At 42.3% G+C, this 18,419-nt stretch overlaps 1 protein-coding gene across 1 annotated transcript in view; it reads left to right on the top strand.

Annotated features, from left to right (window-relative positions):
* The window catches only part of CFAP44 (cilia and flagella associated protein 44), a 62,371-nt gene that overhangs the window by 27,174 nt on the left and 16,778 nt on the right, over positions 1-18,419 (top strand). Inside the window, exons 18-27 of the mRNA XM_048492416.1 lie at positions 288-433; positions 1,667-1,937; positions 2,712-2,767; positions 4,120-4,282; positions 5,476-5,606; positions 7,677-7,879; positions 8,486-8,678; positions 10,991-11,168; positions 15,050-15,562; positions 17,517-17,720. Of these exons, the coding sequence (XP_048348373.1) occupies positions 288-433; positions 1,667-1,937; positions 2,712-2,767; positions 4,120-4,282; positions 5,476-5,606; positions 7,677-7,879; positions 8,486-8,678; positions 10,991-11,168; positions 15,050-15,562; positions 17,517-17,720 (2,058 nt within the window). The remainder of the gene's footprint in view (positions 1-287; positions 434-1,666; positions 1,938-2,711; positions 2,768-4,119; positions 4,283-5,475; positions 5,607-7,676; positions 7,880-8,485; positions 8,679-10,990; positions 11,169-15,049; positions 15,563-17,516; positions 17,721-18,419) is intronic.

The raw sequence follows: 18,419 nt of genomic DNA on the forward strand, positions 1-18,419 counted from the left end.
CAGAATTTAAGTATGAAAATGACCATCGGTGCCATGCTAAAATCCAGGGACTTTGAATGGTATGGCTGCTATGGATGGAATGAAAAGTGTATTATGTGATGTCTGGTGTCAATGTTTGTTGGAAACGTTCTGTAGAAAAAGGGCTTAGTCTGGATTTTTGAAAACTGTAATGAGTTGAAGAGGAGAAGAAAGAAATGAAAAACAAATAAATAGTGAACCAGACATGGAAACATGGAAACAAAATTACTCCTCTTAATGCCTCTTTGTGGGATCAATCTTTCTTTCAGGGAGGCTATGACTCTGGATATCTGTATCATTGCGCATTTTCTCCAATGCAGCAAGACAAAGAACTGGGTCATCGGCAAGATGAACCCTTTGACTTCATTCCTATGGAAGACACAGAAGAAAACCCTATTCGACGGATCTCTTTTTGGTAATACACCTTTTGCAGCATGGCTGTTGATCTGATGGTAGGGTTTTCTGCAAGGCTGGGTGTTTAGTGTAAGTATGAGATAGCTTCATTGTGTAGGTCAGCATATATTTGCAGGAACTGACACTTGATATTGCCTGGTTGGCATTATTCTCTCCTCCCTTATAAGCAACACTTTGGAGAAATGTTGTGTCAAGTGTTGAGGCCAAAGTACACTAAACTTATTTGAACTGTAAACTTTAGGGCTTTAAAAAAAGTATAACACATTATACCAGTTCTGAATTCTGACCAGATCATAAAATACCCAGCTGTTAAATTTTTCTAAACTTTTAATTGTTTTATTGGGTTAGTAAGCTCCCTTGGAATTATTTGGATTGTGGAATATAATACCTTAATAAGCATAAAAGGTCAGATGATAGATTTCACCCTTTCATACTTGGGACAAAAGGACCCAACCATTTGGATTACTGCATGATTCAAATGAACTTCATCCACTCAAGACTGGTAAGGCTGGCTTCATATTTTGGAGAGCTTTGGAGTAGATCTCCCCTCACCTGCACACCTGATGGGACCTTCCCTTTCCTCAAACATACATGTATGAGGGTGGCTGTTGAAGAGCTGAGATGGCTAGATATCAGTTTCATGGCCTTGTATAATATATGTTTGAGGAGGAGAGGTAGTAATAGCTCTTCATCCTCCTTGCTCCCATCCATTTGACTGCTTGTCTTTTTGAGAAGTTGCTTTTGGTATGAAAGTCAGAAAAGACACAGGGTGACCAGTATTTGAAATGGGACTTAGAATTCAATGGAGTGAAGGAGAGCAAAATTAAGCCAATTTACTTTATAGTAATTCCTGTGTTATTCAGTGGGGCTTACTGCCAGGAAAATATCCTTAGGATTGCAGCCTGAGTGAGTTAAGAGGTACAGTGACAGCATCAGCATTGGCTTTGGTCAGCAGTGAGCCATCTATTGTGGTTGGTTGCAACTGACCAATGATAACAGATGTGTCAAATACAATTACTGGAGAAGATAGCAGTGAGCTCATATACTTGGGGTTTCGATCCTGTGAAGAAATGTAAAAATTATGAGATGTAGAAAATTCATAAAACCTCTCACCTATATTTCCTGTTCAGTTCTTAATCATCAATCTAAGAAGATGTAGAGGTCAATTTCTTTGAGCATTGTGGAGACAGACAGTAATAATCTCCAGCTGTTTTTATTCTGTTTATGTGTACAGCTCCACTGGTTTACTCATGTTCTGTGGAATGGAAGATGGAGCAGTACGTATCTACCCTCTCCATAACAAAGATCTGTCAGTGGACAATATGGTTGGATATTGGTCCTCCAACATGCATGACAATGACTATGGACACATTCAAGGAATCTTCTCAAGTTTTGATGATCGGTTTCTAGTGACCTGTGGTGCAGATGGCAACATCTTTGCTTACAATATGCTTTCTGCTGAAGAAGTTCAGAAAGTGATGAAGGCTAAGGTGCCCTCTCCAAGGGTAAGAATAAGACAGGAAGACATTATTTTAAAGGCCACATTCATATTTAAGAGTCCAGTTGAGAAATATTCAGCTGTGACTCCCAACTTAACCCATATTTCATCTTTGTGATATGTCTGTGCATTCCCACATTGGGACTCTGCCTGCACAGGCCAGCCATGGAGATGCCTAACAAGCATGTATTGGAGTTGAAGGTGGGAATTTTCCTGCCTCATGGTTGCATCTGAGAAAGTGGGAGGCACTCATCCCTCAGTTCTTCTTTTACCTCCATGATTGAAGGATGTACTTGTAAACTTCTGTTGGTTTTTAGTACTGTTTCTGCGATAATTTTTTTGCTTTGGGGAATGGAGTCATCGAAAGGACCAGCTCTCTTCATGAAATGTTCCTCCTGTGAAATGAAAATATTGAAATTGGACAGACATAAGGATTGTCTTCTGTGCATCAGAGAGGCACATGTTTCTGCTGCTTGTAAACATTGTTCCCAACTTTCTACCAAGGCATGGTAGGTTAGGGCATCCCACCTGAAGGCTGCTCTTTAAACGCTTTCCCTGTCCCTTTACCACTAGGGGAAGAAGGGACAAAGAGGATCGGTTCTCTATCAGTGGTCTCCATTTCAGCTGGCAAAGGGTTGGAATAAGGTTCCTTTAAGTCTGTGGATCAGGCTTCCTCAGAGCCTCCATCTAAAAAAGAGAGGAGGCATCACTGGGATAAGTTGGAAGCAGCCCTATGATCACTGATTTTAGCATCAACTGTTTTAATTTTATTCTCCCACAGAAAGATCTTGATAAACAGAAAGCAGCAGATGATATTGAAGAACCTAGTGCTTACAGGTAAGATGGCTGAACATGAGACAAATAGTTTGGATTCTGGATCCTTGGTGGTCAACAGTGATTTCTGCTGGAGGACCTCTTTGAGACTGAGGTACCTCACCTCCCAACCCATTGTAGCTAGTGGCAAGTCTTGTGACTACATATATCATTCAACTCTTACTTTTCACTTTTGGGTTTTCACCTGAATATTAAGGAACCAGATTTACCTCTCCACCTGCTAGATAATGTAGAACAAAGAATTCACTGTATGCAGCAAGGTGAATACTTTCTTCAACGTTTAAGGATATTTGAAATCTTTAAAAATTATGTGGTAGTGCCTGTCACAGTGTTTTTAACTAAATATAAGAACTTTTTTGGTATAACTTTGCCCGTTTAATCATACCTTTCTGTTGCTGCCATGGGAGTTAAACTCCTTTCTGTAACTCCAGATCAGACCTGTTGCCTGCCAGAAACAATGAGCATAAGCCTCTGAACTACAAAGACAGGCATTTATTAGATTATTATTAAACTTAATCAAATGCCAAAGATTTGGAAATGTATCTCTTTCCCCTGGCCATTAACTGGTCTTGTACAAAAACCAAAACTTTTCTTCCACTTCTTAGAGGGGTTCATACCTACTCTGCCATTTCAGAACCCCAGGTATGTTGAATGTTGTAATGTAAGCTTGTTCAGTGAGGGGTTCCCACCTGTGAGCCAGAGGTAGGTCCCTATTTGTAGGCACTGCATTTGACTTTTACTGCATTTGGCTGGGAAATCAACTTTGCTGGGACTAGACCTTCCTTTTTAAATCTTTATTTATGTATTAGATTTTGTAGACCGTCTCATCCCCAAAGGGCTCTAGGCGATTCATTTGTTCGTTCGTTCGTTCATTCTCTCTGTCTCTTCCTGCTCTCTATATGAAATGTTTGGGTTTTTTATTTATTTTTAAAGTGCAGGGTGCTTTCCCCTTCAAGATGTTAGCTCTCATGATCTGAAGATGGTTGACCCTCACTTGGGTCTGCAAGTAAAAAACAAAAGACCTATGTTTTAAAGGGAAGTTAGTTTAAACATTTGTATTTTTTTTAATGGCCAGCCCTTAAATTTTCTCCTTCATTCTTCCTTTGCTCAGGATTTCAAATAAATGTACCAAACAGATCCTTGCTTTACATAACGAATCTACAAAATCAGACATACCCACTTCCCTTGCCCTGAAAGAAACCTAGAGTCTGGTGACTGTTACAAGTTCTGATTCTAACTAGATTAGGGCTGATTCTGAACCATAATTTTTCTCAGATTATAAAACTGGATACAGTTTGGGGCATCATTTCAGTTCCAAAAATGTGATTGTTTTGATTGTTTTCTGACATTTCCAGTATTGAAAATGCCAAGCAAAAAATGGAGCACGATATGATAATTAAGGAAGCCGAAACGAAGAAATATCTGAAGAGACAAGAACTGATAGTTCTGAGGAATGAATTCCAAGATCTGCTCCAGATGAACAAGGATCTGCCAAAGCACATGCAACTGGACAGAGCAGTATGCCTGGGATTTTCTCCTTTTTCTGGGGGGGTTAAGACCTTGGTTTGTCCAGTGTTTTTAAATGGGTACTGTGATGCACACTAGCAGCATCACACCTACATGTTAAAAGGGTCTTTGATTGGATGGGGAAACTACAAAAGCTATGGAAATTTACCTAGGACAGGAAGATGCCCAAATAAGGCACTTCAAAGACTTTGGGGACCGCATGGCAAGGAGGGAAGTTTTCTTGGACAGTAAAGAACAAAGACCAGGTGATTCTACCATGAACTAAGCTAAGAGAAGCACCTCTTGGCAGGAGGTCCAAACAGAACCTAAGAATGTATTCAGCTGAGCTATCTCTGTAACTGCATTAATGTTTTATTTCTTTTATTTTTGTTTTTCAATAAACCTTTGAGAACTCAGCTGGCCTGGAGTCATTGGAGGGGAAAGAACCCTGGGTTGGGGTGAGATAAGCGTGGCTCTCCCAAGCATCATAGGTATATTATTTGGGTTTCTTTCCTAAGAATTCCTAGTAGTTTGCAACCTATATAAAACTCCCAGGAGTTTTTTTATTTTTATGAATTTATTTATTTTTTAAACTTATACACCGCCCTCCCTCGAAGGGCTCAGGACGGTGAACAACAGAGTAAAACAACAAAAGTCTAAAAATACATACAGTAAAAACTAGAATAAAACCATACTCAGAATAAAATACCATAAAAGAAGCAATGCTGTAACAGATGGCAACAAAAAAACCCACCCTCCTCTGTGCCTACAAGGGGCCTAGATAGAATGGGGCTGATAATCTATTTCAACCTATATAAAACTCTCAGTAGTTTGCAACCTATATAAAACAGAAAAAAATGGACTGTAAATGTAAAAATACCAAATGTTAAGCATAAAATGCTCAGAATGTAAGATTAAAGTTCTGTTCTTCATCACTATGTTGACTTCAGCCTTTAAAAGCAACCCCACTGTTTCCGTTAAAGTTCAAGTTTTATTCCTGCTGAAAAATATTATGATGACTGCTGTCTGTCTGTTCCTTTTTCAGGCAGATTGCTTGCTAATAGTTGGGGATGGTGATTGATATCAATAATATTTGTAAACTACCCTGACCTGCCATATTTTAGGAGTCAAGAGTGTAGCTGAAAAGAAAGCTAGAAGTCTTATAAAGAAACAACCAAACTCAAGGTTATGTTTCCAATGTGCAGCAATTTGAAATGGACAGCAGGATTCGGGCAGAAATGAACAGAAGGACAGCACAAAGCATCCGGATGGTGATGAAGGAATTGGCCTGGGAACAGGAAAAACATCGCATTGGGCTACAAAAGCTACAGAATCGGTAGGGACTATATTTTTTGCCTTATGTCCTTCATTCTCTGACGGAGATCGTGCATTGGCTAAATTATTGTTATCAAGGGAATGAAAAAGTTGTTCTTGCCATTGGGAAGCTTTCCACAGGTTGTTTCTGGCATTTCTTTCATTTTCCATTCAACTTAAAAGGCACGTACAAGGCAGAACTATAGTAGTTGTGTTTGCTTGCCATTTGTTAGTTGGGTAAACTGGACAGATTCTTATATGGTACAGGAGTGGATGAGCAGGAAATGCATCCTCTTCCTCCATGGGCTGCTAACTGAATTTCTTTTCAGTAATGCCTACATCACTCCCATCGTCTCATCCTTCCAGCACAACTTGATTGACCAGGTATTTAGTTTTTTTGGAGGTGGGTTGGCAGAGGAAGGAAGGTCCCAAGAAAGGGTTATCCCTAGCCCCATTTTGTTTTTTAAGAGTTGTAATTAATGAATTGCTCTCAGGGTTCCAATATTTGCACTCCCTTGAAGATGTCCTGTATCTCTTCCTTTTGAGGGTGACTATCATAATATTATAAATTATTGTGAGCAGAAAGTCCACATTTTATTTTTTATGGGTATAAATGAACTATTTGTGCCATTGGTCTGAGGTGGCAGCATTATGTAATTTGGCCTATAGTCTTTCTCTTCTTCTTTCTTTTGATACACAGTTGTCATTTTCAGCAGAGGAGTTGAGGAGTGCAATGCCAATATGGAGCTAGGGTGGGTGTCTACTCCACCCTGCACTGGACTCACCTGAGCCATTACCAGACCATTGTCCTTGGGTGAGATGGGCTGCAGCTTCTGTTCCTGGGCTGGATGGCTTCTGGTTCAGCTGGTACCTATTCTTAGCCAGTACTGATTCTGCGATGCTGGCTGATGATGTCACCAGCCTCTCACTTCAGACATCTCTATGAGGAGCTTTGGGCTCAGTTCCTGTGCGCTGCCGTGGCTGGTGCTCATGCTCCTTGTCTCAGTAGCAGCTCTTCTGATGGGTGGGTTCCTGCCTTTGTTCTCTCCCTTGGCAGAGTCTGGGGCTACCATCCCCAAGCAGAAAGGGGTTTGTCCCTGTGAAGAATACAAAGGCAACAACTGTCCAGTTAGTCTATCCTAGATCATACCTATTCCAGGCACCAACACGTTACCCCATTGACTAGTGTGAAGCCATTGTGTCCCAGAGTGGTCCATGGAGTCCATAAGAATCCATGGACTCAATCTGTCTACCTTCTCCTAGATTAATCCTTCTCTAGTGTTCCTTCATAGACAAATATTACCTCCTCCCACAGAGAGTGTTCCTTTTCTCCTCTCTTGTATTTTTCAGGGGATGATAGCGACATGAGACTGCATGTCAGTCCTAGTAGAGAGAGAACAGTTAAGGAGAAGGCTGACAATTTTGCCCCTTGGAGTAGTAGGTGTCAGGAAAGAGGAGGTACCTGCATTTGTAGAGGCATTGCACCCATTTGCCCTAGTGGGCAAGCCTGCCCCAGAACTCAGATAGGAATGGTCAATCTTGGCGAACTTCAGCCAATAAAACTAACCATCAAACTCCATTTTAGACCACAGATTCCCATGACAGGCAATCATTCCTCAGTGTGAGGATAGACTGGACGACAGAGTAATCTCCACAAAATGGCCTCCACAGGTTGGGTGTCTGAGGAGATACTGAAGTGATGAGATTGAACAGTAACAGTGATTAGGACACTTTAGGTAAAGGATATGGTCTGTTAATGAAGAGAGTTTGTTTGACCTTATCACCTAGTAGTAGCCTCAAGAAGAGGGAAGCAACCACTCAGCTGTGATGTAGGACTGTTTGCCATGCAAAACACTATGACCACAGGATGTGAGTAAGGGAGTATGTGTGATGACTATTGAAAGTGCACGAGCAAGGTGATTATTCCTTGCTTTTAGGGGAGAGCCCCATAGAAAAATGAAACAAGTGCACACTGAACCCTTTTCTCTACTTCAGAGTCTTATGCTAGTTTGATTCCCATCCAGACAGTGTGCAAACCTGGATGAGCTATAAAAAGCCCAACTTTTAAGTGGCAGTCTTTTTGTTTCTTTAGCTTCCGGAACAATGTGGAGTATGACAAAATAGTTGTCCGGGCCATGAGAAGCAGCCATCAAATCGTCACATTCAGGCTTCTGTCAATTTCAGAAAACTTGTACAAAGTCAAGAAGCAAACTCAGGTGGTGAGAAGAAGAGCAAGCAAATATGAATGGAAAGGAAAAGAAGCAGACCAAAAGAAAGAAAGCCAGAGAGACCTGAGTAAGTGCCCCTGAAAGGGTTAAACGTGACAGTAGCCATGAAAATTTAGTTTTTGTCTTCTGGGGCTGTACTGATGTACTGGCCAAGTTGTGCATCTCCTGACAGCTGCCCCATGAATTTGTACTGTTGCCACCATAATGATAATCTTTATAGAGAAACATCAGCCCACTTTTACTATGATTGGCTAATATATGCTTATAGGCTCATTTCATAGGAAACCGGACCACTAATCCCCTGACCAGTTTAAGCCAATTAAGATCCAAATCATTATTCTTAACAAGGAGTAAGACTCCCCCTTCCCATTTGATATCGCTGAGAGCAGTTAAGTCAGATTGCTTTGAAATGCAAAGGTACAATCTCAAGCTTTTCATCTTGGCTAGGCAACAGAAGAAGGGTTGTAATATGGAACTTCTCCTGGCTCTTCAAATTGGGTTGCCACACCAGAAAACAAGTTATTGCTTTAAATTTGAGACATGGGCACATGCTGTTGTTTAAATTGCCAGGTTGGTTGATTCAGAGATGGCCATCTTTCTTGATAGCTGTAAATGACAAGAAATCCTTTCGAAAAATGTTAGATACCTACCTTTTCCCCTAATGTTTATGCAGAAGCAGCATTATCACAGACTGCTGCCGTTGCTGAGGAAGAAGCAGACACAGAAAGGCTGAGGAGAAGGTCCCATGCCCATAAAATAACCAGCCGAATTGTTGAAAATCGAATGGAAAAGCTTAGGAAAACTATTGAAAAAGCCGACAAAGCCAAAGCTAAGATTCAGCAGAGGAAGAAGGAGTGGGATGACCTGTGAGTCTTGAATCCGGAAAAAGATCATTTTCTTTTCTGGCTCTATTGTTATTTTTTATTGGCAATATACAAACGGCAGTCATATTTGCGCAGAAAGAAAGGGCACAGCAGGTCACGTGTAACGAGGAGAAAAACCACATACAGCTATTGTTGTGGGTTTGAGTCCCAGCTTTGGATAGAGGTGCTAAGGCTTTTAACCTTGAGACGTATGTTGCACATTCTTTTCAGAGCAAGCCAATCTCTTTTGAACATTCATACAGACACAGTTCCCTGTGTTTCAAAGATAGGTCAGTGAATGGGGCCCAGTGTTTGGTCTAGGGAGTACTTAATCCTATAGCAATGTGAAGTGAGGGATACAATCGTTTAGCTAATGTTTGGACTGTCAATCACTGGCAGTGCCAGGTAAAAGCATTGTGAGTTTCATGGGAAAGAAAGGAGTGTCAACAAATAAATGCATAAATATTTTAAGAGGATAAAATAATAAATGCATACATTTTTAAGTGGGCACCAACGTTTGCAAGCGTTTCCACACTTTTCAGTTCTGAGATTTTACTATATCATAGCCACAAAGTTCTCCCACCCTCAGAAAGAGATTTATTACTCTTAAACACTGTTTATACTTTATATGCTCCTATTAAGCTGCATCAGACAACTAGAGATTTGTTTATCTATGTGCTGTGGTTGGAGAAGAAGTGGTCATAACATGAGGGATTGGGAGGCTGCTGCTTCAGACAGTTCATTTGGGGCACTGTTTAAACTATAGGCACTGCCTACCAGGATGTTGCCCTACACAGGCCTCACTAAATTGTCCCATTTCTTTATATAGGGCTTACATTGGAAAGCTTCCCAACAGGTGGTGCTCTATGGCAGTTTTTCTATCTCTGTGAGAGAGAGAGCATCAGAGAGACACAGAGGTCCATTATGCATGGAATTCTTACCTCAGGGCTCTTTGCTGCCCAATGTAGTCATAATGATGTCTCCTTGTGTTTCTCTGTTGATACACGAGGAGGCACTCCACTGCTACTGTGGACCTCAGCAGCTTTTCTTAATTCTCTTAACTCCCAAGATTGCTGGCTTTGTTAAAGCCCTTTAAATTGCTGTTATATTGATATTGCTGTTATTGCACTTATATCAATATTGTAGCCCCTCTCCAAAAATAATCCCCCAAATGAAAGAGGTAAATCAGTTCCCTGGACCACTCTCTGCTGAAGAAGGGGGCCAAGTTTTAGAACTGATATTCTCTCTCCCCATGTCTACACATAATTCCTGCTGCTGCCAAAGGAGGAGAGAGAGGCTTGTTATTTTGATATCCCTGCATTAGATCTACCCTCACATCCACTCCCTGCCACTCCTGTAGTGCTTTAGGGGAGATTCACACCATCCCTGGAAAAGAAAGGGGGCTGAGTGCACAGAAAATTTGGTGTATGGCAGGACCAAGCACTCCCTGTTATTCTTATATTGAGATCTCAGTAAGAGAATTTGGAGTGCACACATTTTGGCTGAGGCCGTATGGTTAAGCTTCTTTTCTTTGACTTCCACTTGCTGCCTATCTAAAGGTGCTGACAGAAAGAGTAGGAAGCAGGAAGGAGCCGGCAACATGGAAGGGGGTGTGTGAGAGGGAAGGTGTGGATGGCAGTGCAAGGGATTGGGAAAGGTGAAGCTAGGTAAGCTGGCCATGAGCGGATGGAAAATGTCCAGGGCAAAGCTGTACCCACTAGCAAATCTGCCCTGTTCTGGCCATGAAGCAAATTAAAGTTGCGCTTGAAGTGGTGTTGCAGAGACAATGGAAAGTGAAAGCAGGGCTCGAGGAAATATGTCCATAAAAGAAATCTTGCCGTGAGGGCCATTCACCCCTGCAGCATGGCAGGTACCTTTTGCTTAATCTGCCAGCTAGCCAGACAGAGTGAATGATCATTGCCATTTGTATTTTGGTTCCTCAGGCACCAAACATCATGACTTGGCTCCAGTTAAGAGAGCTGGGCAGTTAGAATACTTCCTGCTGCTTTGGAAAAATACACAAGCTACCCTGTTTCCCCGAATATAAGACATCCCCGAAAAATAAGACATAGTAAAGGTTTTGCTGAAGTGCGAAATATAAGACATCCCCCGAAAGTAAGACACAGCAAAGTTTTTGTTTGGAAGCATGCCTGACGAACAGAACACAGAAAAATAAGACATTCCCTGAAAATAAGACATAGCGCATCTTTGGGAGCAAAAATTAATATAAGACACTGTCTTATATTCAGGGAAACAGGGTAAGTGGAATTTATTTCTTGCAACCATAGGCGATATTTTTAATTGATAATTGGCAGGTACAAAAGCAGACCCAGTGATGACTATGAGGATCCCATGGATGTGCAGAATATCAAAGAGGCCCAAGAGAACATGGGGGACTTCAAACTGAAGATGGCTACTAACTACAAAATTCCTGAACACATGAGAATGAATGCTGAGAAGAAAATGAATCAGCTGGCATCTCTAGAAGTGGCTGTAGGTGAAATAACTGTTGTGTATCCTGTGATTTCACTTCCTCACGCCCTTGGTATTTGCAAGCAGAGGGGAGAGAAACTAATATTTATTTGAGCAGATTTGTTGGATCACTAACTTGGAATCAGAAACTTTGTACTCAAAGATAATTTGGTTTAAAACCATAAGAAGAGGTGTGTTGGCTCCATCTGAGTGCAGGATGTTTTCCATGGCTATTAACCAGATGCCTCCAGGAAACCACAAGCAGGGCATGAACGCAAGACCTTTTTCCTGTTGTTGCCCCCGAGCTGCTGATACTTGGAGGCACAGTGCCTTTGCGCCTTGCTGTCTTATATGGCAATGATGCTAAATACTGTCAGGTGTATTGTGAATCAACTATTAATGGGTATATTCTCTATGCATGTGTTCAGTTCTCCCTTCTTTCATTTGATTCTCACAACAACAACCCTGGGAGGTTGGGTAGGCCAACAGTGAGTGACTCTTGGTCTCAGTCTTGGTCTTCCAGATCCTAGTCTAGCACTCTAACCCCTGCATATTCTACTTCATTGGTATAAAGCTTCTGGATCTTGATACAAAACTGAACAATAGTTGTTATTTTGATACGAAAGAATAACTGTCAGATTGTTTTCTTTTTCATTAACCTCTGAGAATGTAAGAAACACATTGCAGTTCTTCTAAACTGAGTGGCGTCTGCTACATTCATACCCTTCCTACCAAATCTTGGTCATGATTTCTCATTATTTTAAACAAGTAGGGGACCTGTAAGGATGTGTGGGTGGGAAATCTCATTGTCCCCATCACCCACCATTTCTTCATTTTCTTTCCTGAAGTCCTAGATAGCCTTTTCTCTTTTACTGTTTCTTTCTCTTTCCTCCCCCACTTTTATGATGTCAGCTTTCTCTTTTTCCCTTCCCTTCTTCTTGGAAAAACTATGGCACTGTTGCATGGGGGAGAATCTGCAAAGACTTGTGGGGGGCAACTCACTTTTTCCTGTATCCCCCCCTCCAACCACTATTCCTTTTTCTCTCGCACTGTCAGTCCCATATTCTCATCTTTCCCTGCTTCTTTTTCTTCTTCTTACCAGCAACCAATCAGCTATAGCCCAGTGGCATAGTGTCCATTGGGTGAGGATGGTGGGGTGTGGCGCCCTGGGCAGAGCAGCGATGGAGGCGTGGCCAGGCCATCAAGGGGGCATAGTGGGGTGTTTTGGGTCGGGGCAGAAGCGGGTGACGCTGTGTCAGGGGTGCAGGGTGCGCGCATGCCCTGGGCCTGGTTTCCCCTTGCTTCGCCTCTCCTTATCATCAGCGGTGATTATTATTTATTTACTTCATGTAAATATTGTTTCATAATACTTCCTCCACAATAAGTACTCAAAGCAGCTTACATCAGTCACATGTCCTCCATTTTATCCTCACAGAAGTCCTGTGAAGTAGGTTAGGCTGAGAGTGTGCGACTGACCCAGGGTCAGTCTATGCTCGATTTCCCACTGTGGTTGATTTCCCACTGTAAATTAGATGTAGATTAATGCAAGTTTGAAAAGTAAATCATCGCGATTTCTTTGACCTCACTTGAGCCACTTTCAATTGAAGGCATCTGGTCCTGTCTCTGATCCCAGAAAATGGAAATTCCCCACTACCGCGGGATTGGATTGCCAGGGCTGTCCTGATTGGCTGTCGTGCCGTGTTGGGGTTGATACTTTCCAACATGTTATCACGTCATGACGTGACAATGAAAAAACGATACTCCTGCCTCCTGATTGGCTATCGTTTTCTCAGGAGCTAATAGGAGATGGGACTACACATTTGAGGGTCCATAACTGTGGCCCCCATGAACTAAACTTCACCAACCCTGGGTGGTAACATCAGAAGGGTCTCCCACTGATACCATCCAGGTTTTGTGAAGTTTGGTCCAGGGGGTCCAAAGCTATGGACTCCCAAAGGGAGTGCCCCATCCCCCCTTGTTTCCAAAGGGAGATAATAGGAAATGGGGGCTACACATTTGAAGGTCCATAACTGTGGCCCCCATGAACCAGACTTCACCAACCCTGGGTGGTATCATCAGAAGGGTCTTCTAAAGATGCTCTGAATTTTTGACACTGCAAGCTGAACAATTGCACCCCTGATGACAGGCACCTCCCCAAGGGGCAGGCCTAGACGTCTTCACTAGAAACATGCTGCAGTGAGAATGTTGGAACCTGGATGAAAAGGTGCCGATTTTTTTAAAAATTGGTTATATCTAAATAGCAATTAGCAATGCTCGGCTGCACAGCAGCAGTGTAGTCTACTCCCTGTCATAGTGCATTGAGGGTGGTTTGCCACCCTGCTTCTGTATGTCTGATAGCATATGCAATACATGGTTCAGAATGGGCCAGCAGCTACAGAGGTGTCTGTCTCTGCAAACTGCACACTGCCACCACAGACTGCTGACAAAAGGGACCGATGCTCTTTGATGGCCACACTGAACCAGATGTTCAGGCAAGTGCTATTTCTTATATGCAATATTTCCCTTTTTCCTTGGCGTGAAGAGTCCAATCTGTCATTCAAGCCATCTCACAAAGGCAAATGCCATCCAACACCTGCTTCCTGATAAATGCTTTCAAGGGCCAGAAATGCAGAAAAGCGCGCAAGAAGCAAGCAAAAATGTGTGTGTGGGGGGAGAAAAGTGTTAATGTTAGTAGAAAGAGCAGGGGAATCCAAGTGCTCCCGTTCTCTTGAGTTCTCGTTTTATCGTTAGACTGGTAAACGTATGACCGAATCAGAGGAACAGGAGGAGCCGAGTGAGACGAAAACGAAACTTAAAGAAAAAAATGCGAGCGCATCGTGCATTGCTCGGCGCATTATGATTGGCTGGGAGCATTCGCGTCACCGCTAAGGCGGGAATCTGAAAACTAGCTCAGTCGCCAGAAATTCCCCACCAATCCAATCCAATCCAGAATGTAAACGTGTCCTGGCAAAAAGTTGCACAAGCAACCAGGTATGGGAGGAATGCGGGGTAAGGGGTGGGGGGAGGAACAGAACCGGAACTGATCTGTGGCCCACGGTTCGGCAGTGGGGAAAACGCAGGGAAACCGCGACATTTCCAGTCACTATTCTGGAACTAATTGAAAGTGGGGAATTGACCTATGAGTACCGTGGCAGAGGGGTTTTGAACTTGGGACTCCCAGATCCTAGTTTGATGTTCTAACTATTATATTACATTGCTTTTTTGTGGTGACTCTGTTGAATAGTGGTGAGCATCTAGGCCCAGAGGAATCATGGAATTTGCATGGTATCAAGTTTTCTGGTATTTGCTGCTGGCCTTGTTGAGTCCTCCTTAAAAAGTCAGAGTTGCCCTGGAAAGGCCCCTACCTCCTCTCCCTGCCTTTCACTGGCAGAAACCAAGGTTGGAAGGCCTGGTCATGTGCAGCTGCCTAGCAATGGCTGTTGAGGGCATTCATTCTTAAAGCTGTAGGGGATGCTTATATTATTTTGTGGGGTTTTAATCCCTGATGTATTTTATTATAGATTTTAGATTTTTCTGCAGACCTGGGACATTTTTCAGGTTTATTAAGGAAATCAATTTAGCAGATATCCAAGTGTAGTCTCTCTCTCTATTAAACTAACATTGCCATCCTAAACAAAATTGCACCCTACGTCTGTTGAACTCAATGGGTTTGGAAAGGTGTAATTCTGCTTAGGATGGCACTCTAAATCTTGGCATGATAGACATTAATAGAACAGAATTTGTAAAAGGCAAAAATAATTCTTTATTTGTGCAGTTTAACTACTCACTTTGCTCCACTGAGTAGACCTGAGTAAGATTCTGAGTCAACCTTCTTAGGACTGCTCTCTAAGTAATACTAAATCTTAGGGCCCAACTGAAGTTGCCTGTTGTTCTTTTTTCAGATCCATGATAGGAAATTGTTCATGAATAAATGGATAATCTCCCTCCGAGACCTCAAGGTGGCTATTATTGAAGAGATCCAGTGCCTGGTTCAAGAACTGAAAACTATACAGTCATCATTGAACCCCTCCAAACATCTCCCTATTCCTCCTGTTCCTCAACTACATCGTGATGAGACTCCAGAAAAAAGATTCCAGTATGATCGTGAAACCCTTTTGAAGTTCAAACAGGAACAAGAAGTCAAGGCTAAGCGCAGAAAATCTGTGGCTTTATCAGAGGGTAGTGTGAGTGGAGGAGGATTTGGAGGTGGGTTTCTTCACTCACCATCAGTGAAGGAGGCAGACGTGATATCACGGTGTGTAAGTGTGAAAGCAATAAAGGCTACTATCGCAGCAGTTGCAGCAATTTCCAAACCTGTTGAGGTTGAACGGGCAGAACCAACAGAGATGGAACTAGAGATTGCAAAGAGAGAGGAGATTCAAAATGTTTATCTTCAGGAGAGGTTAATCAAGAGGGTAAGAGAGTAAAAGGAATTGTCTCATAGCAGACTTTGCATTGTTTGCTACCATATGAAAAAAAATTTCCACCTTCTCATACACTTCAGTATTTCAAAAGCTTCATTCACTTCTGTAAATGAGAAACTCAAGAATTAAAACTAAAAGCTTTTCCTAAATCCATTGAAGAAGAAGGAGAGTTGGATTTATATCCCCCCTTTCTCTCCAATGGGAGATTCAAATGGGCTTACAAACTCCTTTCCCTTCCCCTTTCACAACAAACACCCTGTGAGGTGGGTGGGGCTGAGAGAGCTCAGAAGAACTGTGATTAGCTCAAAGTCACCCAGCTGGCGTGTGTGGGAGTGCACGGGCTAATCTGAATTCCCCAGATAAACTTCCACAGCTCAGGTGGCGGATTGGGGAATCACCTGGTTCCTCCAGATTACAGTACACCTGCTCTTAATCAGTACGCCACTGCTGCTGAAGTCAGTGGTCTTAGAAAAATATAATACTGTTTAGGATTGCCCCATCCTTATTCTGTTTTCGTTACAGGTTTTTAAGTGAATTACGTCAGCATTTAGTTACATTTTCAAATTTTTGTTTTCTCCCTTATTTTTCTCTTCATTATTTGTGAAATTCAGGATGATACTTAGGCTGATTATGCATCAGGTGTCTGTCACACTGCAGGGCTGAATGTCTATTGTGGCAAGATTTCTTGTATGGATGTACTTCCTTGAGCCCCACTTGATCTTTTCATTCTCTCGGCTGCAAGTGATACCACTTCTAATGTGACTTTCATTTGCTTCACCCCCAGAATGAGCAGATTTGCTAGTGAGGACAGTTTTGCCCCAGACATCTTCCCTCCATCCAGGGCTAGCCTACCTAGCTTCATCCTTCCCAATCGCTTGCACTGCCATCCATGCCTTCCCCCTCACTCCCCCTTCCATGTTGCCAGCTACTTCCTGCTTCCTATTCATCCTGCCAGTATCTTTGGGAAGTCAAAGAAAATAAGCACATTTACATGGGCTTAGCCAAAACACAATTCTGAATTCTCATATTGATATCTCAATATAATAATAATAGTGTTTTGTCCTGCCATGCACCCAATGTTCCTAATCACAGCTCCATTTTCCAGGGATGGTTTGAATCCCCACACACACTATAGGGGTGGCAGGGAGTGGATGTGAGGGTAGATCTAATGCGGGAATATCAAAATAACAAGGAATATCGAAATAACCAGCCTCTCTGCTCCCATGGCAGCAGCAGGAGCAGGAAGAGTGTGGGTGGGAGGGAGGGAGGGAGGGAGGGAGAGAAAATATCAGTTCTAGGACATGATCTCTCTTTTTAGCAGAGTGTGGTCCAGGGAACTGCTATACCTTTTTCATTTGGGAGGAATTATTTTTGGAAAGGGGCTACAATATTGATATAGTTACAATAGCAGCAATTTAAAGGACTATAACAAAGGCCGCAATCTTGCAGCTGCGTGCCTTCAAGAATGAGTTGATGAGTAGAGTTAAGAGAATCAGGAAAAACTGCAGAGGTCCAGGAGACTTTAACAAGCAAGCTGCTCAGTAGCAGTGTAGTGTCTCCTCACATGTAAACAGAAATGCAAGGAGATCCCCCCACAACCCCACTGTGCAGCAAAGAGCTCTGTGGTAAGCATTCCATGCATAATGGGCATTAGAGTGAATTTATAATTTACTTTTAATAAATTGTGTACTATGTACATAGTTAGAACTAGTTTTCAGCTACTAGCGACTAATCTGGATGAGCATTTTAGACATCAAGTGAACTTCTTTGCTTTTTAGATACATCTCTGGCAAAAGCCAGACAAATGAAGTAGCTTTACTTTGAGACTCAGAAACGCAGCAGTGCTGTTTGAAATGGGTAATCTAATGGAATTTGGAAATAATATTGTGGAAAATTATTCATTATTTCTTTTTCCTACTATCCTACTGGCTGACTTGCTCTCCAGATTAATGAACTCATGATTACCTTTGATGCCGAACTTCGGCTCCTACGTCACCAGAAACTGAAGCTGGACATACAGATGAAAACAGCTGACCTGCGTCAAATTACTTGGTTTGAAGAGCTGCTTCTTCTCAAGAACTTTGAAAAACACGAAGACACTCTCCAGGAGCGTGTCGACAGCCTCATCAGCGAGGAGGAGGAAATGCAAGTAAGTAGGAAGTACATAGGACTGTGTGTAATGTTTTTTTAAAAATTTCTATTGAAGTTGTCATTTTCCAGTTTATAACAGGTAGACTAGTTGGTACAGAGACAGCCGTCTTTGTTCTTTGCATTTGTTAGTCAATCATAGGTGGTCAAGGAACTAAGATCTGAGTGCACGTGCCTGGTTTTTTCAACAAAGTGAATGGATAAGAGAAAATGAGCCCTTTCCCCTGCTTCCCTCACAAACTTCCTCATTAGCTGTTGCTGCAGACACTTTACTTCCAGATTGTCTTCTATACTGGAAGTGAGCCATGATGGGGCAGAAGGGGTTTCAGACAACGGAGGTATAGTAGGGAAAGATCACCTTGACCTCATTCAAGTGCATATTTTGTTGTAAAAATTAGACCCTTCTGTTCCTCAACAGGGTAGACTTGAATAAAGAAACATTGGCTACCTGTGTAGTTTCTTGATTCTGCTTACCACCTGGGCTCCAAAAGCCACCTAAGGGTTGGAGTTATCAAGAACACACACAGCTGTAGTCCAGAGCAGATATATTGTCTGTCTATTAAGCTATATGTGTAACCTGTCACTACATTGAGCCACTGATGCAGAAGATTGAAGAGTAGCAGATTTTACACCAATTTTTAACAAGGGATTCAGAGGGGAACCAAAAATTACAGGCCAATTAACCTAGGGTCTGTCACAG

Source organism: Sphaerodactylus townsendi, linkage group LG04 (assembly GCF_021028975.2).
Source record: "Sphaerodactylus townsendi isolate TG3544 linkage group LG04, MPM_Stown_v2.3, whole genome shotgun sequence".
NCBI lineage: Eukaryota > Metazoa > Chordata > Lepidosauria > Squamata > Sphaerodactylidae > Sphaerodactylus > Sphaerodactylus townsendi.